This window comes from Temnothorax curvispinosus, unplaced genomic scaffold (assembly GCF_003070985.1).
Source record: "Temnothorax curvispinosus isolate PA1 unplaced genomic scaffold, ASM307098v1 QBEX01014279.1, whole genome shotgun sequence".
NCBI classification, from domain to species: domain Eukaryota; kingdom Metazoa; phylum Arthropoda; class Insecta; order Hymenoptera; family Formicidae; genus Temnothorax; species Temnothorax curvispinosus.
In genome coordinates, this window is record NW_020224059.1 from 24,084 (window position 1) to 47,326 (window position 23,243).

At 41.2% G+C, this 23,243-nt stretch overlaps 2 protein-coding genes across 2 annotated transcripts; both read right to left on the reverse strand.

Moving 5' to 3' along the window:
* Nucleotides 1–259: 259 nt before the first annotated feature.
* On the reverse strand, nucleotides 260–9,366 carry LOC112464528 (innexin inx1). Its single transcript, XM_025031569.1, has 4 exons — nucleotides 7,556–9,366; nucleotides 4,631–4,738; nucleotides 3,871–4,026; nucleotides 260–3,182 (listed from the first exon to the last, which is right to left on the reverse strand). The coding sequence occupies exons 1-4, from the start codon at nucleotides 7,802–7,804 to the stop codon at nucleotides 2,604–2,606; spliced, it is 1,092 nt and encodes a 363-aa protein (XP_024887337.1). The 5' UTR covers nucleotides 7,805–9,366; the 3' UTR covers nucleotides 260–2,603.
* Nucleotides 9,367–17,083: 7,717 nt separating this feature from the next.
* On the reverse strand, nucleotides 17,084–22,069 carry LOC112464529 (innexin inx7-like). Its single transcript, XM_025031570.1, has 7 exons — nucleotides 21,654–22,069; nucleotides 21,285–21,375; nucleotides 21,098–21,170; nucleotides 20,642–20,819; nucleotides 19,846–20,183; nucleotides 19,185–19,375; nucleotides 17,084–18,569 (listed from the first exon to the last, which is right to left on the reverse strand). Exons 1-7 carry the CDS (start codon nucleotides 21,745–21,747, stop codon nucleotides 18,284–18,286), a joined length of 1,251 nt encoding a protein of 416 aa, XP_024887338.1. The 5' UTR covers nucleotides 21,748–22,069; the 3' UTR covers nucleotides 17,084–18,283.
* Between the last annotated feature and the right edge of the window lie 1,174 nt (nucleotides 22,070–23,243).

Consider the following 23,243-nt stretch of genomic DNA (forward strand, 5'->3'; position numbering starts at 1 on the left):
AAATTCATATTTATTATGAATCATATCTCATCGTTTTTTATTTCTTTTTATTATGAATTATGGTGACTTCGCAAAAGTTTCCCGAATTGATTCAGCAGTCGGACATCTTAAACTCTTAAACCATTTTATCTTCAGCCAAATGTGATCCATGTGTCACGGTGTGCAGGGACCTTTACCGCGAGTCGCGTCAACGAGCGTCGCGTTGAAATCTCCACATTGTCCCACATACGCCCAAGGCAGAAAAACCACAGACTTCGGCTTAGGTCGTTCAGAATCTTTAATCTTTGCACATCTTTGCTCGTAGATACAATGAAACTCTTAAATGCTAGGAAATTTTTACGAACGAATCCACGATTCCGAGTGGAAGTCTTGTCTGACAACGGCGTGTTGTCCGCGGAACACAAACGGGCAAAAAAATCTCGCGTGTGCCGACACTCGAAGATGAGCAGGTCGGCATTAAAGTTTTTTGTGTCTCTCTCTCCCTCTTAATGATTTCTACCTTTAGTCTCTCAAGAATGTTAACACTATTTATCACATCTTACATAAGATAATACAAACATGCACGTAATTACGACGGATAAATCCTGATATGGTCATTGAAATAGTAGCTTGAGAAAAAAGCTGACAGTTCTCCCTAAGATACCTTTTGGTCGTCGCAATCTGCGTGCAGTGACCATTTTATAAACTAGTCGCACTAAGGCCTTATTGCAAACAACGCGATTTTCTTGCGGTCCAGGATGACGCAATCAGTTGGCAGCGAAAGTAACATTCAAACGCGTACGCGTTTGAAACGCGAGGGATAATTTGCGTCAAAAAATTATTAGAAAGAAGGTAAATTACATACTGGACGGTACCGGAAAAAATTTTCTACTTCGACGACAAATACCATAATAAATCGATTTCTGTTAAGCAAGAATTACAAAGAGTCGTAGTCTGTTATTTCTCCTATACGAAATATCGGTCATGTCAATCGCACAAAAATTTAGTTGTAGAAAAATCGACACCAAACTGGTAAACTATGGTACCAGCTGAAAAAAAAGTCAGTTTCTGCCGCTGAAACTGAAGTCGAGAGTTCTAGGACACGCTATATAACAGCTAACGGAGATTCGTATGTGACGCCAAATCACGCTCTTTTCTAATGTAGCCTCTTCTCCCTTAATTGACGTGTAGGGAATAGCAATGACGCGTATATCACTCGTAAAGTGCCTGTTGCGTCGAATGGATAAACGTTCGCTGAAAACGTCGCGACAGGTTCGTAACGTGCGCGTCACGATAAGTTGCAACTTCATCGGTCATTTCATGCAGACAGGCAACGGAAACCGCTTAATCCGATGTTAACAGTTAGATTACACGCTGCACCTTTTTCCAAGGCCGTCACGACCGACGAACCGAATTCTCGAACGCGACTATGGGAACGGGATAAAAGTCGATACGCTTTGAGCAACCGGCGAACATCTATCGCGAGTATAGTACAACTATTTTTTACACAACTATTTCAAATGATTATAAAGTAATATGACGGTAATTCTGACGTATGTATATTTGTGAAATTAAATTCTAGTTGGCTTTTGATACGTGAGACCAAAATTTGATCGAGTTATCGAGTCTCGATAGTAGATTTGTACTTGAATTATAAAAATTAGTATCTCAACTCTATTTTGAAAGAAAGAAAAAAAATACAATCAACATTTTTGAAGATAAAAAACTTCCGCCTCGTTACATCTGTCTTTAATGAAAGAAAACTTAAGGTCAGAACACCCTTTATATATCTATTATATTATATACATGACGGGTGTTGAAAATTGAGCTAGATTTTATTTACTTAGTCGCGTCCATATCAAAATTGTGTTAGAATCACTTTTCAAGCTAATTTAAGCTCTTCTTCGAATAGTCCATTGTTTTTTATATCTAGCTTACATCTATTTAGGTATCCTAGATATAAGTTTTTCGTAAAAAATCTCATTCACATGAGACTCAGTACAAGATCATTGCATTAATCTTTCCCAAGCAACTTGCATCTACATATGTCAATTGAACTATCCGCGAGATATGGATATACATGCAATATAAAAATATCTGATAAAAATGAGATATACATATATATATGCTTAAAAATGATTGCTTGAGAAAAATTAATTATTTACAATAGGATTCAGATTATTCTTCTAACTTTTAAACAAATAAATGATTAAAACAGAACATTACAAAGCAAAATAACATGACACGATTGATCGATAACGATGTATTTGGGTCCGATGCACCTGGGAAAAAGCTAACGATAAATCGATAATGATGTATTTCGTTGTATGTATAGTTTTTAAAAGTTAGAAGTGAGAATAATCCTGAATCACTGTCTACAAAAACAATTGAAGTCCAATTTGAATCTCATTTCCTCTCGCATGTCTAAGGCTACATATCGTTACAATATATGATATACGAAAATATAAACTATGTGGGTCCTAGCGATATTTCTGGTCCTAACGATGTTTGTAGGAATGCGCCGCGAGGTGCGAGTCAGTCCGTGTATAAAATGTAATTTAAACTAAGAAATTCTCGTACTATACATGTACAGCGCGGCGAGGTGCGCGTCCAAAATCTCGCGTTTACGCGGTCACGGACTTCGAGGTGGTATTACCCATCTTCTTTGTGAACTCCATAAGGAAATCCCTGTAGAGGAGCGAGTCCATGTTGGACGAGAGAATATAAAGTATCCACCAGTCGCCGAGGTCAACTTTTCTGCTGACGCTGTGGCAAGTCTCGATGGGCAACAGTCTCGTTGACAGGTGCAGCAGTCTCGGCCGTATCATCGGGGCGAAAATGATCAGCACTCGATATATTATCAGAGCGATTAACATGACGGCCAGTATGAAGAACCAGAACCAGATGAATATGTATGTCTTTTCGTTGACGATGTTCAACGGCAGAATACAGAGCGAGTCGTGCTGCTGTATTGTGCCTGAAGCTCCGTATTTGTGGAATATGCACTTGGTGACGCGAGGAAACACGTAGACCATGGGGTCAATTCGCTCCTCTTGCGGCGTGTCCGAGAACTGCAGTACTCGCAAACCATAGCTGAGGAATTCGCCGTCGAAGAATCGATTCATCAGATAGAGTTGGCCGACTATGTTGACGAGGCACAGAATCTCGCAGGCGAAGTACCGATACACGTACGTGTTGTGATTCTGAAAGCACAATTCGTCGCTGAATTAAAGCAAATTGGACTCAATGAGGACGAATTGGACTTAACGCGGTCATCTCCCTCTCTCATTATATTGTTCCCTCCCTCGCCTCTCTGGTCGTTCTCCAACATTCTGCCTAAGTGACACCGGGACATCTCGCATAATCTATTAAACGCAACGCAGTGTGACTTAGAATTTACCAAATATTTTACATCGCAAAAAAATTATGATTGCATCCAACGGGATTCAGATTAGAACTTATTAAGTATTTTACATTGGAAGAAATTATGATTGTATTTAAGAAGGATTCAGATTAAAATTTACTAGTTGTTTTATCAAATCTAATGTGAAAATCATCTTTATCTTCGAATAATAGATCATCTTAAACACTGCTTCTTTTAATAATTTTTTTCAGCGAGTTCCATGGTTATCTATAAGTCAATCTAATCTCCCAGTATATTTTGAAAACATTGCGAGAATATTATGGATTATGGCTAACGATAACAATGACACGTGCGACGTTGTTGAAACCCAGTAAGTAGATATCAGTGACCACCAAGGGCGGCAAGATACCAGCTAAATAATGGATCGGTTTCTACCTTCTCACTTTTCATATATTACTATTTTTCATCTGCCAAGTCAACACTTGTCTAATCGAAACTTTTGGAGCCAAATTTGTTCGCGTTCTTACCCTGATGTGCATCATCAAGTAATCCATGAGTGCGCCTTTCTTCTTTTTTAAGTTTTCTTCGCTGTCCATGCCATAATTCATTCCCATGACCAGCGCTTGCATCAGGCCGCCTTCCCAGAAGCCCCATAGCCATTGCGGGATGTAGCACAGAACCGCCTGTTAACAAAAAGATAACTGAGTAAATAGATCAACATTACATTAATGTTATTATAAGCTAAAGAATAGACTGACAATGAGTCAGTTTTGTGATGTCAATTGTGTTACACGAAACTTATCGAGACATGGGAAAGTGGACTCACAAAAGTTGACTATTATCTTTTTTCACAATTTTTTCTTGTACATACATTGAACGCTCTCAAAAATAGAATTCTCTCTATTACTCTCTAATTCTCTAACGCACAACGCATTCGAAAATTAATTGAAGATCAACGTGCAATTTTTTTCAACCTTTTTGCCTCACAATTGTAACTATACAAATCTTTGCGGATGGGTATCAAAGCGACCATTTATGATCTCCTACGCACGAGTCCGCACGTGGGCCGCAGTCGGCCACCAGACATAAAGGACAAGCGTGGATCAGCGGAAAGACACAAAGCGGACGAGCATAAAGAAGGGACAACACCGAGGAGAGACCTTCAAGGGTCCTCCCTTCTTACGTTACGTGGCGCGCGTTCGCCGTGCGGCAAGAGGCAAGATCGCCGATAAAGAGGAGGGAGGCGGGCGAGGGGGTTGCTCTCTCTCTCTCTCTCTCTCTGCTTACCTGGAAGAACAGCACGAAGCAGACCCACTGATAATACGTGTAGTATTTCCTCGCGTCGACATCCCCGAAGTCGTTGGCCACTCCTGGATGGGCGACCTCCACGCCGACCTGCGGAAACACGAGACTGCAGTGGTGCGGCGATAACGATGACATACCGCGCTATACGTATCCCGACGCGATAAAGCCATTTGACCCTAGCTCCTTAGATGTCGATAACGAGAAACCTCCTCTCCCCCCGGGTCTGCATTGTTTTATTAGAAGTTGACGCTGGCACTTCTTCGCCATCGACAATACGAGTCTTTCTTTGCGCAACAATGCACAACTGAACGTGCGTTTTCTTAAATGAATAGCCCCTCGTGATCAGCGGACTCTAATCAGGAAGGTCAAGCGCGCTATTACGCGCTCGCTTACGAAGGGCACAACAATATTAGAGACAATTAACAGTGTGACAATTAAATTATGTTTATGCTTTCAAATTATTTCACTCATTTAATTTCCCTAATTAGGATATCGCAGGAACCCGGGCGATATTTTAACGGAGTCGTTGATAATCGTTGATACCATATGGTACTTCATCGCGGTACACAACTCATTGCACTGATATGCACGTAAGCAATCTTTTATCTTAAAAATACCGCCGGTTCAGGGCTAATCAAGGGAGGGGATACATAAATTTGTCAAAGATTGCATTTATATCGTAGTGCAGCGGATATAAAAGCGGATATAAAAAAAGCTTTAAAAAGATATTAAAAAAACTTCTCGCAAAGGTGATCGAGTCATGGTAATTTTTATCCGTTTTTTTTTTTCATCCCGTAAAGACGATTTATCAATTCACACGTCTATAAATGATGCTGGCGGCCAAATTTTAAAGTATAATTTGCGAACGCGTTGTATAAATTAAAATCAAGTATAAGGAATTATGTTTATATAAATTCTCTTTTAGTTTTATACGATTCTCTATATTCGCATGCATAAATTTTAGCAACAATGTAACATATGGAGGCTATTTCTCTCGGCTCGATTTCCTTGCGCTATTATCATTACATGGCAAGTACGTGCGAAATTCAATTGTCCCACGTATTTCGATTAAGATCGTGGTTGACTGCCTACAATTTCCAACATTTCGTCCCAATTTATCTTGGATTAATTATCCCCGCCTCATTTAACCGTGTAAAATGGCATTCCCTCTGCTTATCCTCTTACATCTGCACATTTAAACATTTCGAGCGAAAATGTTGAGCTTGTCAACCTTCATTTCTGCCAATAAATTCGCGCGGCAGATTCTTGTAATGTAATCCGCAACGATTTTGTGCTTCGATCGCAGAATTCGAATAGATTACAGATACTGAACTATCGATAATAATAAATTTGCGATTATTTATCGTATTGCGAGTGCCGCCCTTACAAAATTCACGCGTAAAGATATGTGTGCGAAACCCCATATCAGGTTTATCACATATGGAAATCAAATGCTGATTGTGTATCCGCTACCGACTTATTGGATCGAAGCTGTAAACGTGACAAATTTCTTAACCGCAAAGCGATATCGAAAGCGATATTATATACAGTATGATGCAACGAGATGAGGAGATCGCGATATATCTGGATCGTAATCTAGAATAGCCAAATAAACTGTTGTACGAGTGTAAGGCGATTTCAAATGTATAGCTATGGCTTTCTATTGTAAAAAAGAAACTATAAAGATTAGCTATGCTCGCGTCCGCAGCTTTGATTGGCTCAATAAGTCGCGGGTCAGCGGTAATACAATCTGTATTTGATTTCCATGTGTGATAACTTGGCGATATATAATTTCGCATATATAGCTTTTATTCGACGCGCGAACGTCGATGGATATCAAGTAGAGACGATATTCACAGAAGCTAGCTGCCTATTAAACAACGAGCAAATTCCAAGTATTTTAAAATAGAAAAAAAATTTACAAAATAAGTCGCCTCTATGAAATGACGGGAATTCTTGTAAGAAGAGAATGAATACCAAGAACTTTTGCACTTTCTAAGTAATTTAAAATTTAATCAGCGTGGTGATGTAACAAACAATTGCCTCGTTAATCACTCTTTTTGCCGTGAAACATCTTGCACAGGTATTCACAGAGTGAATTAATCTTACTTGTTTAAACATTATACGATCAACAAACGGCAGCAGCCGTGGAAACTTTTTCGTAACTTTAAAGACAATTTATCCATCAATAGGGAAATAGTGTGCAACGATTGTCGATTGACCAAGTTCACACAATCTCAAGTATGATACGCAACGTGCTATTGTAGTACGATAGACAACATTAGCAACTGCACTGCGCTAATTAGTTTTGTTAATAAAATACCCACGGTAAAAAAATGGACAAATTTATTAGCAAATTGCCAGTAAATTCGAGCAGTAGACATCAAGGCCCGCATCGCTCGATTTTCGCGGTTAATCTACCGTCATCTTTCATCGTCAAACTTCATTTCCGCCGACAGCGCGCGGCAAATTCTTATATGATTTATAACGATTTTCCCGCCCGCAAAACTTGTGTGCAAACACTGAGAAATCTATTCCCCACAAACTTGGCTCGCGTTTGAATACCCAACATAATATAAAGCAAATCGAGAATTTAAAAATATCTTGAGAGTAAAAAATCTCAGGGCAAACCGACTTTGTAGAAGTATCTTATTCGCGATTTCGTGCTTCGTTAACAAATTTCATACATAGCGATCTTCTTCGATGTTGTTCACCTTGACACGTAGACTTTTCCAATGCTATATATATCGCGATATAATTTACGACGTTTTTATTGCAATTAACATGTCGTTCTCGATTAGTTAATGATCCGTATCGGTTAATGAGTATCAATGGAGAGCGGGGATTACGCTCGTCGAGGTCGAGGATGAGAATAAGGTACGTTACAATCGGAAATCTCACACACACCTGTCGATTGAACGCGTCCGGCATGGTGAACGTGGACGTTATCCAGCAGTAAGTATTGATGACGTTGACGGGCAGGCCCTGGACGATGCAGGAGATCGGGTTACCGACATATTGGGTGGCCGTGATCAGCAGCGAGCACGTGAACAGCAGCACCGTGGTGAAGTGGTTGTGCATACGAAACAGCATCGAGTCCGTGACGATCTCCTGCCGCTTCAGGTACTTGCTGAGTCCTCCCAGTAGCTTGTACATGATCGCGTCTGGGTGTCGCTATCGAGCAACCGCGAGGACGACGTCCTCCACGAAGGAGGACACAAGCAACGACCAGGACGCTTTTGAAAGACGAGGATTCACCGGTGGTCACCTCGACCGCCGCCGCCACCGTCGTCGTCGTCGTCGTCGTCGTTGCCGCGCGCCGGCCACTTCCACCTCCACCTCCACCGACACCAACCAACACCACGTGCGATCGTCGCTAGAGCGCGAGGTCACCTCCTCCTCACCGGCGGATTGCGAATTTTAACGGCGGATTCAGGACCACGAGGACGAGGACGTACCATCAACCGGCACTAACGAGCGTAGCTCATCCACCGCGCTCTCGCCGCGCGAACGAAAGCAGCAAAACGAAACGAGAGAGAGACACGAGCGTGCACGGTTGTGTCCACGCGGCGTGCCTCTCTACCTCCCTCCTTTTTTCTCCTCCTTCCGTCTCGCCTTCTCTCCGGGTACCCCGGGCTTCGCTTCGCCTTCTTCTTCTATTGCCCCCTCTCTCCTTGTCTCACCTTCTTCCTCCCTCTCGCTCGCTCCCTCTCTCTCTCCTTTTCTCTCCCTCCTTCCGCGTGCCCTTCTTTCACGGCCTCTCTCTTTCTCTCTCCGTAATCCCTCTATCCCCGCCGGGGGTCCTTCCCTTCCTTCCCTCTTCGACTCTCCGTACCGAGAGATCGGTCACCGAACCACACGCTGGACGAGTTCCCGACGAGTCCTCGACGTGTTCCAGTTCCTCCTGCGAGAGAGAGAGAGACAGGAGAGAGATCGCCCGCCCGGCTCACGCGCCCGCGTGAATCATTTAGCGAGCGGGCAATAAAAGCGCCGTTGCGGGTTGCGGGAAGGAAAGGGACGAGGAAGAGCTGCGGACGAGGCGCGGGTCGCGTCTTCGTCCCTCTTCGCGCTACTTCCGTTTCCTCGAGTCCTTCCTCTTATCCCCGACGCTTCCGCTCTCTTTTCAGTCCTGATAACTCCCTATACTATTTTATTTCCTCTTCGTCCAGATAATTTTTTTCAATATTTATCCTTTTCCACAATCTCCTCGGTAATCAGCCGACGAATTCCTTGAACAGTTATCTCCTCAGGCACACGGGTATCCTTCTCTTGAGTAATTATCACAGAATACATTTGTGGAATTCCCGCGCGTTCTGTTAGCATCCGACTGCGACGGACGCGTAAACAAACGCGGCGCCACACGCTACGAGGATCTTCCTAGTAACGATCCCTCCGTCCTTCTTCTTCTCCTTCTTCTTCTTCCTTTAGCTTCTCGATTTCTCAACCGATTACCCTCGATCTCTCCAACGATCCCTCCCATTCGCGACCGCGGGACGTTAAGGCAAAGAGCTAAAGGTCTCGTCGTAGACGTTCCCTTCTCGAGGACGCGAGATTTCCTCCCTCCCCTTTGACCCCCCCCTCCCTCTTTTCCCAGTTTCCCTTCGGTATTCCGAAGGACTCGCAGGACAGCAGAGCTCGCGGTACTCCACGTTCACGGTGAACGCAATGTGGCCGCACACCGCCGTCGCGTATCGAGGAAGCGACACTAACTACCAACTGTCAATCGCGCCAATCCCCCCCTGCTCTCTTTCTCTCTCTTTCTCACACTCTTCCTCTATCCCCCTTCCCGACAAAGTCGTCCCCTCTCCGCACAATCGAGTGAATCGAGCCTTCGTGCACGCACGATGCGAAACAAAATTGTGCAGCGCGGCGCGGCGCTCGCCGCTCTAGGTGCCCCGTCTTCTGCTCCTCCCGCGTGGAGGAAATGCGCCTCTCCTTCCTCTCTCTCCCGGTCTTTTTTTATTCTCCCACAGAAAACTACCGTGAGACAACCGCAACGTAGAGTGCCGGCGTGTTGCGGCATGTGCATGGTACGTTTGTGCGCACGCACGTCGCACGCACGCATAAACGTAACAATATCTTAAGCGGCAACTGACGAGAAGTCGCGGTTGTTTGTTGTGTCGTCTAGCTAGGGGAAGGGGGCGACGGTGAAGGGACGCATGGGAGACGCCAGAAGGCTCAGCGAGGGTACCAAAGGACCGACAGAACGGCGGACGTGTAGTCGTAGTCGTGTACAGGGAATGGCAGGCAGGGGGGCCGGGGGAGATCGGTTCGTTGATGGGGAAGGGTACCCGACGGAGGGGGGCACGATGCGCGTCTCTCAGCTCGGGCGCTATAGTGCGCGCCGTCGACGTTGTATAATGCGTGCTGCGCGCGCTCGTCTACTACCGTTCACCGTTGGCGTTGCTATGATCATCATCCTTTTTACAGGCGGCAGCATTTGGTTCGGGAAACGAGGGGACGACCCCAATGTTGCTGCCGTTGCCGGCGCGGCGCGGCGCGGCGCGCACATGTGGGGTTGCTGGCGTCGTCTCCCTTATACCCTCCTTCCGCCTCGCTTTCGAGACCCCGAAGGGAGATCGACACCCGAGGACCCGAGAGATTTTTTGTGGTCGGAATCGTCTGACTCGCGTGCGCTAGGAGAAACAGGGGGACAGGGGGGAGAGAGGAAGGGACGCCGCGCGTTGGATACTCTTGTGTTGTACGTTTGTCCAGTCATTCTACCTTCCACCACGCTAAAATTTCGTAGTATGATGCAACATTACAGCACGGTAACTTGTAGAACATCGATTACCGAACACGTACGAAACGCTTCGTCGAGGTCGAGAGCATTTTCATCGTAAGCTATATCCGAAGCGTCATTAGAAAGATATGTCATCATCCTCCTTTGTATAAATAATACTTATCTCAATTATGTAATGATAATTATCTTGCAATAATTGAATCTTCCACATCTTGTTGTGTAAGGTTTCGTCAGACTCCAATCTCGGTGGGAATCATTATTGCACTGGTTATATAATTGAACATTTCGTGGAAGTAAATTATTTCAACCGTTCGCGGTTTTCAATCAGCGGCAGCTTTTGTATTTGTCAACGACGCATAAAAACATCGACGAAGATGGTCGAAGATAAGCTGAAGAGACTCGCTAGCTCGCGCCATAAAGAAAAACCTATTAAAAACATATTATCACAGGCATATTCAAGCTGCTGGAGTGTACAAATATGTATCTGACGTCGGAAACGCTAATTCGCAGTTTATCTTACCAAGGAGAATTCCCAACATAACATTTCATAGCTGTGTTCATAGTTGTGTTTTCTGCTTTGTAAAACAAAAGTTCCCAAAAGCCGTGTTAAGAGACATGAATATTAATAATTCTGAACAGAACTTTGTTCGTCCATTATTTAAGAAATTTTATTACGCGAAGTGTAATAAAAGTGTCTCCATTTTATATCATAATAACGCAAAATTGTACGTGAACATTGCCCGTGTGTTCTTAACTGGAGTATCAACTTCCGTCTTACCTTTTAATTAAAATTCTGTGTTATTAGAATTCACGATTCTAATATATAATTTTATCTTGCTTCAAGTCTGCTTCGCGTTTTCGCTAGTACAGTTAACGAACAAGTCCTCCAAATAACGAAATCTTGTTTGCCCTTGTGAGATTCTTCGTATTTCTCGAACTTTTCAGGGAGAAGCAGCTTTCCATCTTATCCTTGAGTTTTTGCCTCTACATCTGTACGCTCCTTGATATTCCAAACTCATTTACAAATGACGGTTCTCATTCTTATCTTTCTTTTTTTCGAACGTTGAAAGAAAATTTAATTAAAAAAAAAAATAATAAGATAAAGGATAGCTTTGAAAGCCACAAAAATTTGTCGAAAATATCTGTTTGTTAAATATATTTAATATATTTTTCTATCTTATACAATAATATATAGATGAATAACCAACTAGCTCAACCACAGAGAAAATATTAAATAAACATTTTTTAGAATTAGCCCTATTCGCTCCAACCAGACCTTTCGTGTCCCCGCGAGTTTCTAATCCTCGCATCATAACTCACGAACGAATTGACGAAATTTAATGTTCCAAAGCGCAAATTAATGCTAAAAGTAGTAGCTTTAATTTGCGCTTTGGAACATTAAATTTCGTCAATTCGTTCGTGAGTTATGATGCGAGGATTAAAAAGACGGAAAAAGGGGTTGGAGTGAATAGGGTTAGTATCCACATAAATAAAAAAATAATATAACTTAATAAATGATAACATTTATAATTTTTAGAATTTTCATAATATTATCATTCTACGCGATTACTTTAACCACAAAAAAGGATGAACCTTTCTCACGCTTTCTTTCAGAATACTAATATTATTGTAAGTGTAATATTATCTCATCCTTTTATGGGGAGTGATTTGTTATATTTTCACAAAAGTACAAAGTAAACTTTTGATCGGGCCTATAATCTCGCACAATCATCGTGACTCGTTGCACATTAGCGTTGCACGCGATGAGTAACGCGTCCGTTTGTATGAAAACTCGCGACTCGCGAGTGTGTGATCCGCGAGCTTCGGCGATGACTCATTCGCGTAAGCGTTATCGGAAGTGTGAGAATTACTACGGATTCGATTCCATTCATGCGAACTCGCGGATGCGTAAGGACGTTTGTATAACAATCCGCGCATCCGCGGAATCTGTTACATCCGCCGTTATACGTTTTTCGTCGTCTCCGCGACGATGCGATGATGCGCTCGGTGGACCAGATGGACGAGAGATGACGCAACGAGACAGCCAGCCCGCGTGCATCTTATGCAACGCCGGGGCATGTTGCATGAACCGTCTGTATCCTCGTTGTGAACTCTGCAACTTTTCGCGCCGTTTTGCCTCGCTGAAAATAATTGTATCTCTGAAATAGGCGAGATACGATTGCGACAGAAAGCGCAATTTACCGTTTACCTTAATTAGCTCGGGTGACTGTTTAAATATTTATCTTTTATCTCGTGTACATATTGTAGTCTCCGTAGTAAAATTTGCTGTCAATTATCTCGATAAAATTCATAATTATCTCGATATTGAATCATTTACAATATGAACGCCACGCACAAAAGGGTTATGCTTTGCGCTATAATATCCTTCGTTTCTCCGCTAATTAAACCGAAAACGGAAGAACCGACAGGTTCAACCGCATCTTTAGTACGTCTTTAAACATCGTTATCTTAATTAACATCCGCCCACGTACGCTGTCAACGAACCGTTTGTGGCATACAGGTTGAAAAATCGCCTCCGCTCTCTTCGGAATTTTTCCGTGTGGATTCAGAAGCCGCTATTGTTGAAACCCGCCGACGCGCACAATGGAACACGTTTGTTTTCCCGTGACTCTTAAACGCCTTTAAAAATTACAGCTCAGCCGATTGATTCTCATCGTGGCCGCCGCCGCTGCTTCGTCAGTTGTCCTCGTTAACTGTTCATATTGACCATTGCATCGCTTCGTGTATGAGTGCGTGTATGCAGCTAGCTATGTGCAATGCGTACCTTGATAATAAGTCACGACGGCGAATGTAATTTGTATTTTTCCATCGCGATGCGCGTTAAGGACATGATGCATTTCATTTTAAATCGACGAATTATATACGCGTGCAAACGTACAGGTGTTGCCTTATCCAAATTTTCGCGATGCTGTAGTGTCATTGATTTGCTCTGAAAGATCAATATGTTAAACAACAATTAATTTCTAGCATAAATTTCTTCGGTTTTTATTACAGAGATTATTTGGCGCTATTTCGAAGAAGCAAGGCGCACAATTTCGCGGTTAAAATTTTATTAATTCTCTATATGCGTGAATATTATATCTAACAACCTGTATACGAGTGAACGGACAGGATCGATCGCCGATATCTTGCAATAAATGGAAATAATTATACAGCGCGACCGCTTTTTATCACGGATCGCCAAGTTCCTTAACCTCGGCGGACCTTTCACTTGTGTCCCTTATTATTTTTTTTTCTTTGCTTTCGGTACGTTGTCCGGCGAAGCACTTCGATCGCGACCGTAATTCGTCCCGCACACGTGGAACCACGCATTCCGATCTCTCGAACGCTATACAACGCTACCAAAGGCTGTGCAGACCGGTTTGCGGGAGGACTACGAAATTGAGAACCGTCGTCGTGACTCAATCGTGTCGCCTGTGACGAATTCATGCAGCGACAGTTTCCCTCCGTCCCGTCGTTTGCCCGTCCAATGTTTCAAAAGCGTATTTTGATCTAAGGCTGAAAGGATCGGCTATTAAGTATACTACCGTCTTCAAACCTGAGTTTCTTGTAATCTGTATACTCATTTACGAGCCAGAACGGGTCAACTAATTTATGGCGCAAAAATATTTTTATACTTTTCGAAAGTTTCGATGTTACACAAAAATATGTAATACTTGGCATAATTAGTTTATATAATATTTAATTGCAATATTTACGTAGCTTTAAATCTGTATTTCGTTATATTTTTCTTTGGATGACAGAATCAAATTTCGTAAAACAAAGTGTTTTATACTTCTCAACATCTGGAAAAAAAAGCACACGTATACGAAGTAAAACATACAATGCCAAACCACACATCTGGCGTTCTAGATAGATTAAGAGCAACCTGTTGCTCGCGTATGAGGACGTTTAATGTTCGTCGTGTCACACGTGTGCAACATATACGCTGAGAAAAGACCAGATGTACGTCACCGCGAAAGATTGCGTATTGCTCTGATCTTGAAGTTTCCTATCTTCGAACATATCTCACAGCTCTTGTTAACCCTCCGGCTGTAAACGCATACGCATCAACGTTTATGGATCATGACGACTTATTCACAAGGCGACTAAGACGGATTTCTCAAAGAGTGCATCTATATTAACGTATATCGGGTATATATCTCTCCGAGCGCGCATTTGCGAGATAAACGAAAACATCCTCTACGACTTACGACGCGCTGGAATGCGCAACATACGCGTCGTTCCGCGCGACCACGACGCGCAACTCGTTATACCGACATCCGTCTTGAACCGTAGATTTTATCGTCTTTTACGTGAAGACGATTCGCGCTGCCCTCGGCATGCAAATATCGCGTGCGCCCTTGCGACGTATCGCGCGGACGCATCTGAATTTTCTCACGAAGATCCGGTGGATGTATAGTATAATCCCCGAACGAAAAATGAGCCGCGTTCTGCATTGCATCCACGCATTCGATACTCGACTCTCGCACGCCATCCGCATATATTGACTGCGGCTATAGTACACGCAGACGTAACGCCATCGGAAGGCCACCCCTGTTAAGGAGTTTCGTCAAAACTGATCGAACTGCGGTTTAAAACTGATTCGGGCCAAGTAGATTTTCGTTCTTCATATCAATATCGATCTTCTAATATTTTCATCGTTTAAACGCTTTTGAATCGCAAGATAATTCTACGGTACCTGCAGAAACAATTAAGGCATATATGTAGTATGTTTTATTAACGTTATCGCTAAATATGAAATGTAATATTTCTTTTTGTTATCAAAACCGAAGTTATAGAGTAGAGAAACATAAGAAACGAATATAAAATAATAATTGAGGACTCTCGAAATTGGAAATTCGTAATAGAATGGCTATGAGAGCAAACGCAGTTGTCTGTGCGTAGATGATCAGTGATCTCCAAGCAGGAAACTTACCACTTTGGAATGGAGAACTGTGCAATATTTTAATTTTATTCGTCGTTTGATATCGCTGAAGATGGCTCGATCAATGAGCTGAAACGTTCGATTGTATTTCATTTGGAATAAATCAGTGATTCTGATCATCTACGCACAGACGACTGCGTTTGACTCTCATAGCCATCCTATTACGAATAAGAAACGAATTTTCGAGAAAAATATTTGAGAATAATTCTTTATATAATTAGAATTCTTCTCACACAGAGATAACTCTATGAATATTCTATAAAGAGTTTTTATAGGATGCTTTAAATATATTACTGTTTCTCAAAGAATGCTGGTCGAAAAGTTCATCAAGATGAAGGAAGAATTGGGAATGTGACTAGAGAATTTAAAACCGATAAGGAAATGTCAATCCAGGCCTAACCCAGATCATCCGGTCGCACCAGGGCCTAATGCAACCGAACCATTTATCTCGAAAATGCACAGATGCTTTCCAGATTTTTTTAACCGTCATGCGTGTCTTCCTTTTCGGCGACTTTCTTCCTTCCCAAGAAAAATAAAGGTTTTGTTTTAGAGAGCGTTTCGAATTCACGAATTCAAGCTCAGGTTACCGCACATGAGCAACATACGTGTTTCAAGTTAAAACAAATGCGACGTCATAAAATTTGCATTTATATTATATAGAAAGTAGTCGGCAATAACTGTCGGAGCGGAGAAGCTGTTTGTCTCTCGGAACTGTTCACGGCATTGAAATCGTATAATTAAAACTTAAATTAACTGGAAGAAAAAGTGAGACATTTTTTATATATATATATATATATTTCTATAAAAACGTGAAATTATTTTTTATTGGAATATTCAATTTGAAATAGTTATATGTAATTTTAAAAAGTTATATCTTCTACAAGTTTTGAATTATAATTTTAAACAAGGTTATTTCACTTTTAACAGCTCCTCACACAAATGCGTTCATAGGGGAGAACCTCTGAAAATTATTATCTTCAACACCCGGAAATCCAACATCCGCTAATATTAATTCTTGGGCTAATTGAACTTTAACTGGCCGAAACGTTATCTGAGTCTATCTTCCTATTTCCTCTACAAAAGTTGGATACAATAATATAAAGTAAAAGTGAAGAAAAATGTCATTAAAATCATTGATGATCAAACAATATCGATTTCAAACTATCCCCATGTTATTTGTAATCATCTCGTAATCGGAAGGGCTCGTACGGGCTTTAGATATATGTTCCGTTCACCTAGACGCGAGATAAGCCTAGTTATAGAGGTACCCGTTGCTTCTGAAACACCCGCTACGGATATCGTGTCGATCGATCGGTTTCGCCGGCTTGATCCGCGGGTTTGACGCGAGAATGGCGCAGAACAAAGGAAATACGCGAGCCTTTTGCCGGTCCGATCGGTCTGAAGTCCAAGCGCGCCGACACGCAGGCACAAGGCTTCCTGGCAACGCGTCTCTCTTTTTCTGCTCTCGTCGCCTCTCATTTCCCGAGAGAACATAATGGACGGAGTTCCGGCCGTGACGATTCCAGCTTGCCGACCCGGACTCTCGGGTTTCTCAGTATGCATCCGCACAAAGACAAAAGCCCGCTGTAACGAGAGCTCTAAGCGTCTCGTTGAAGAACTTCTGGATGAAGGATTTCGTGCCTCTCGTGATCCGGCCACGTCACGGTTTTAGCATATTCACATTGTCACATTCAGAATTGTTATAAATACCGTGGATATCAGTTTCTGTAATCTATATGTGTACATCACTATAAATCTTTATTGACAGCATCTGCATTTAAAATATAAAAATCTATATATTATATAAATACTATGTTTTTGCTATAACATACAATATATTGCATTAATATTTAATGCAATTTATGCCAATCGGTTATGTAACATCTAGATGCAATTATTTTAAGAAACCATAATATGGTTTTTACAACAATTTTATAAGGATGAAAGTACGGTCGATTCAGACGAAAATGATTTCTCTCGTGAAGACATGGCGAAGATATATACTCGATGCAAGGTGATAAGTATGAAATAATTACGTGAGACCTTCTGTCGAGTCGATATTTTCGAACGACCGATAAAAGACACGCGGGTAGTAATAACTCTCGCGAGCGGCGGCCCCGGCGAGAGTCGTACCATAAAATCTAAATGTATTGAATGTTCGATACTAGGCCACAGCACAATTCCAATCAGAGGCCTTAACGACTTAACGATCCGAACTATTGTCGGGGGCCCATTTATCGAGTCGGTGCAACGTACGGACGTATTTACACGTATATAACCGCTTGCACGCGCATGTGCTCGACATACGATCGCACGTAACGCACACGCGAATCTTCCGTACGAGGTAGTTAAAAAGACGATCGACTGCGCGCAGTTATGTCATGCGTGGCGCGCGCGCGCACAGCTACAAATGCGACTCCCCGACGACGCACGCGAGACGCATTATTCTACAATCGTAGTAAATCGCGGCTAAAGTATTATACATTTATACATAAAGAGGCAATTTGGCAGTGTTATAATACGCGTGCGAACGCACGCGAGATTGTCCACGTATAGGTGCGACAATATAGTTTCTTGCTGTCTGCTTTGTGTAGTCTGCATTTTTGCACGCGAGATAGCGATCTCAGATTTAATGGCGTAAACTTTACGCGATAATCGTCGATAATCGTGCGATAAAAGTCGCACGATTAATTGGGACAGATTTATTCGATATTTATCTATTAGGACTATCATTGGCTTTCTGCCAACGTTCTCATAGGAATTTTGACATATTTAATAGAATATAAAAATAATATGTATATTATAGAGCTTGAATTTCTATCAAAAATGGACAATATGGATCTTAAAAGACTGATCTATTTATCTCCATCATTGATCTTTCCGATTCTGAAAATCATCTATTTACAGATAATTATTTAGCGGCCCATTTTATGCTCGTGTTCAATTAGGGACTTATGGGAAGTTTAACGTTATCTTCCCATTGCTTCTTCAGCAGTTCTTGCTCCACGTCCAGCGGCAGGATTTTGTAACGCGCGTGACGTTTGTTCTCCAGATCCTCTGCCAAACTCTGAAGGAGTTCCTTGAATACATAATTGTCCAGATTCTTTGCGATGTAATAGAGAAACAGCCAGTCACCGAAGTAATACTCGTGAGTGACCTTGAGCACGTTCCACGGATTGTACTTTCCAGGGCACGCCATGGAGAACACGAGTTTGTTGAATGACGTACTTCTGCAAGTGAAAAACCGCAATGAAAGTCGCTCGCCCGCGGCATCGTAATCGTGGTCTGTCATCATTTTTATATTAAAGAGCTCTTATCGCGGTGCATTAACGTCACTGTTGTTACTCTGTGTATATATTCTTTCTTAGTCATTTTGGTATTTTTAATTTTCTTAGATCTCGCCGACGTATATCTGTCGAGCCTTACACGCACGCGGTATTATGAAATGTTTTATAAAATATAACAACAATAATGTATTTTATAGTATGCATTTTTACGGAATAATATTAGGAACTTTACGTTATAAAATTTATATAGAGAAGATGCTATTAAATAGTATTTCATAAATGAAAAAAGAAATAGATTTTTCCGCGGATGATACATACACGAATATTCTACACTGAGGAAAAGAAAGCAAACCGTAATAAAACCGCGAGATGTAGGTACTATTTTTGCATAGAGATTACTTTTGCAAACAACGTGTATGATGTACGATACTTGTAAAATCGTCAAACGAGAATTCCCAAGAAAGAAACCAATGAGCGAGCACCGCGATGAGAATTTATCAAGCCACAAAACGTGACAGGCTGACGGCGGAAAAATATGTGAAGACCAAATGTAGCAACCTCGAGTGAAGGATCATGGTCAGTAGTCTCCAAACCAATCCCAAACCGGTTATCACTGCCAGCACGATGAACCAGAACCAAAGGACTGTGTAGATCTTCTCGTTAACGATATTCAATGCCATCACACACAGCGCGTCGTGCTTTTGTATGGTACCCGAAGGGCCGTACTTATGAAATTTGCATTTGGTTACCTAAAAAACATGGTTGTACATCCATAAATGCGATTGCATCAGTTAGGTGAAAAATCCTGACGTTTCGCAAAGAGCAAAAGTTTGTGATAAAACTCTAAATGTTAATAAAAATTAATAATCAAAGAAGTTTTAAAGGACGAGAGAAGGAACAGTTAGAGTTTATAAATTTCGATAGTCAATAAAACGTTTGATAAAAATTCTACGCTTTAAAATCGGATTTCAAGCGTTTATGGGGTTGCATTATAAAAGATCAATGATTATAATAAAATTTGTGCATTACAATAATTCAAATAATCTGATATTAATAACTTGAACATTTATATAGCATTGATTGTCACTATAAATACCATAGCTATCAATATTACCCCGAAATATTATATAATTTATATTATATCAATTTTTAGACACAATATCTGCTTTAATAATAATATTGTGTCGAATATAAAAGTGGCAACATATTGAAATTATACCTTTGGGAATACTATATCGAGTGGGTCAACTTTATCCTTAGACGCCGGCTCGGAGACCGACCGGCCGAGATCCAGGAAAGCTCCTCCGAGGAACCAGTTGGTCAAGTAAATTTGCACGATCACGGTTACGAAATTCAGGAACTCGCAAAACATCAGACTGTATGCCCACGGGCGATTCAAATGCAAGCGATTTATAAAGCCGGTGCGAATCTGTTGTATTTTCTCGTCGCGATCTTTTTTCGACGGTACCTTCATATTATCGTTTATCTTGAGCTCCGTTTCATTTAACGACAAAGATGTCATGTGCAATCCTGATACCAGCATGCTTAAACGACCGCCTGGAATTAAACAATTGCAAGAATTACGACGGTCTTTGTGTAGTTGCCGCGATGGTGCTCGTAACAATCGCTCGAAACTGCGTTCCGCGATATTCCGATTCGCAAATGTAAAATTGTCAGCAAACAGTACATTGGAGTATTCAAGAATGTCGAAGAATATTCAAATGTTCTGCGCCATTAATATTTTTTTCGAAGAATATCTGTCGACCGCTTCCGTTGTATGGATTACCATTCCCCGGCATTACAAAGCATTTATACAAAGTAATTTTTCCAATAGCGTAATGTTACGCTGTAAGTGGGACACTGTATACTGTACGCTGTATGCAGGTGTTATGTGATTAGATCATGACGGCGAGAAAAGATTAATGATGATTAGCTCGCCGCTTGAGATAAACGCGCGCGGTCGTAAACGTCGCGCGATACGTCAACGGATACGCGAGGCACGAGCTGGTAACGACCTTCCGTTTTCCGCCATAGGTAGTGCGGCAAGTAAAAGAGAAGCGCCTGGAAGAACAGGACAAAGGGCACCCATTGGTAATAAGCGTGGTGTATGACGGGGTCGTCTTTGGCATTTGGTCCAACGCCCGGATGCGGCAATTCGCCCTGCAGTACCGCGGTAGCATTCAGATGCTTCACCTGAAGAGTAAATCAGTTGATAATAAGGAGCGTCTGCGGGAAACAATTGTACTCCGGCTTTGAACTCTCACAGATGGGAGAAGAGAAAAGATTCTTTACAACACCAATAATTCCTAGGTGTGACAACTTTATTTGGACTATTAATTTCCTTTTAGTTGTAACATAACAAACGCATACACGCGCAATATATCAACTTAGTTTAGTAATAATGAAAAAAATCACTGAAAATGATATAGAATCAATCGCGTCGTTTATTTTCGTCAAAATTTTAGACTTACCACGGTGTATGTGGACATGAAAAAGCAAAAGGTGTCGATGACGTGAGACGGTACTCCATCGTCGGCGATACACCTATTCAAAATAAGAAGAATCTATCTTAGAGAGCGATATTATATTGCTTAAATCTAATATAATTGTAAACAATTTAATACAATGAAAAAATTATACAGTTTACCGCATGTATACCTGATATGTTCCCCGATAAATTGTCTGGAGGTGACCAGAATGGACGAAACGAGAAGCAACAAAAACGTAGCTCTATAATGTAATCTGAAAACTAAGCACACACAATCGTATATATATAACCTTTTCTTTTTATCCAATACCACATGTCTTCTTTCCTACTTATCATAATACCGCATATTAAGTACATGTTACGTAAAAGCGATAACTAATCGATAATTAAATTTATGCGATTAGTGAACTGCGCGATAAGTAAAATTCTTCTTCCAATCGTACATCATTGTCATCATTAACTTCACTTGTGTTAAATACGAGAGATAATTAATTATAACATAGAAAACACATGGTTGTTAGAATCGAGATATCTGTTACCGATATTGTCAATGGCTACTCGGTTCTGATTGACTTTGAATTTGACGTGATCCTTGAGGACCGAGAAGGCAGCGAATACGGTGCCGGGCGCCATCACGGCTGATTTTCCACGACTCTTCCGGGAACAAGGTCAACGTTGTTTACGTTTGTTCGAGCACAATTAACTTGCGAAATTACGAACTCGCGTTTACGTCGCGCAGCTGATACAAGCATGAACTATCGCGTAAGGTGAACTTCGTGGCTGCCGAAATATTCGAAACTCCGTATTCAGATCGCGAAGCACGACGCTCTATAATCCATATAGAGTACCGATCGAGAACGTACTGAAAACTCGAAAGCATCAATCTCGTAAGCGTTATCAGAAACGACGATTACGCAGCACGTCTCTAGACGTTCCACAAAACTTGGTATTATCGAGAGAGAGGCAGTCTTATTATTGTTAAAACGTTCCATTCGCTCAGATAAGAGCAGATAGCGCGGAGCTGGCGCGAGAAGGCACGGTCATAACTGCGAGTCGAAGAAATAATGAGTCTGTAATACCGATTTACGACATTGACGACAATCTTCTTGCGAACAGTGTGGATGAAACGTCGACCTATGACCCAATTGTTTGTAATTTATCAACGCGAACCCTTGAGCAATAGCTGCGAATTGAACAATGAATTTCAATAGGAAAAATGTTCCCGAAGAACAAATATCTTTTTTAAAGCGACAACTCTTTTCGCAAAATTGAAAGATGATTGCGGTGAAGATGGTTGCTCAGAAGGGGAAATAATAAATAAGCGAAACACGAAATTTTTTTATTAAATTATATTTATTTATTTCAAAAAGGTAATTAAGAAACATTCTTTATCAAATCTTTATTTATTAAATCTATTAAAACATTATTAAATATTTATGAGAAATATTATTTGTGATATGCCAGGAATTGGCATCTCATAAATATTTAAAATTTATGCGTTTTAGTGATTTCATCACTGGAAAGGCAAATCTTAAATTCTGTAATATATAGCGCCAAAAAATAATTTGAAAAAAATGCGATTTTTTACGTAAAAAAAAAAAGATTCATAGACTGACTCATAGAATCTCATTTGTAAAAAGATAATTAAAATTTTATGTGCAAACATACGTCATGAGATATATCATTCCATATATCTCTGCCGAGCGAATATTTTATAAATTATTTTCACGAAAAAAAATTAGATTTATTATCTTTCGGAAACAACGCGTGAAAATATAATTGAATTATTATGAATGACTCCTTCTTGCATAAACTATTTTGTCCATCAATATAATGAAAAGAACACTTTATATATAATAGTTGTTCTAAAAGGCTTCATAAAAACATGCTAGACACAAAATATAGCGCCGTTAATATTCATTCGGCCTATAATGAGTTCTCGCAAGACAGCGAATCGCCCACAAATTACAGGTAAGTGCCGACAGGAACGGATCGTCGCGTTTTAAAATATGAAGCCGACGATTTCTTGAAATCGTGAAAGAAAGCACGCGTCAGCGTATGTCTAGTTTCACATGCGATAGAAAATTTAAAAAATTGATAAATATTTTCGAGCAAATTTATCCCGGGAG

Excerpts from the sequence above, each read along its gene's own strand:
- LOC112464528 (XM_025031569.1), bottom strand. The coding sequence starts at position 7,804 with ATGTACAAGCTACTGGGAGGACTCAGCAAGTACCTGAAGCGGCAGGAG. Across the intron at positions 4,739-7,555 it reads CGGACGCGTTCAATCGACAG|GTCGGCGTGGAGGTCGCCCA; the intron begins GTGTGTGTGAGA and ends GTGTTTCCGCAG. Across the intron at positions 3,183-3,870 it reads ACTTGATGATGCACATCAGG|AATCACAACACGTACGTGTA; the intron begins GTAAGAACGCGA and ends TTGTGCTTTCAG.
- LOC112464529 (XM_025031570.1), bottom strand. The coding sequence starts at position 21,747 with ATGGCGCCCGGCACCGTATTCGCTGCCTTCTCGGTCCTCAAGGATCAC. Across the intron at positions 21,376-21,653 it reads AGTAGCCATTGACAATATCG|TTTTCAGATTACATTATAGA; the intron begins GTAACAGATATC and ends GTGTGTGCTTAG. Across the intron at positions 18,570-19,184 it reads ACCATGATCCTTCACTCGAG|AAGTACGTCATTCAACAAAC; the intron begins GTTGCTACATTT and ends TTTCACTTGCAG.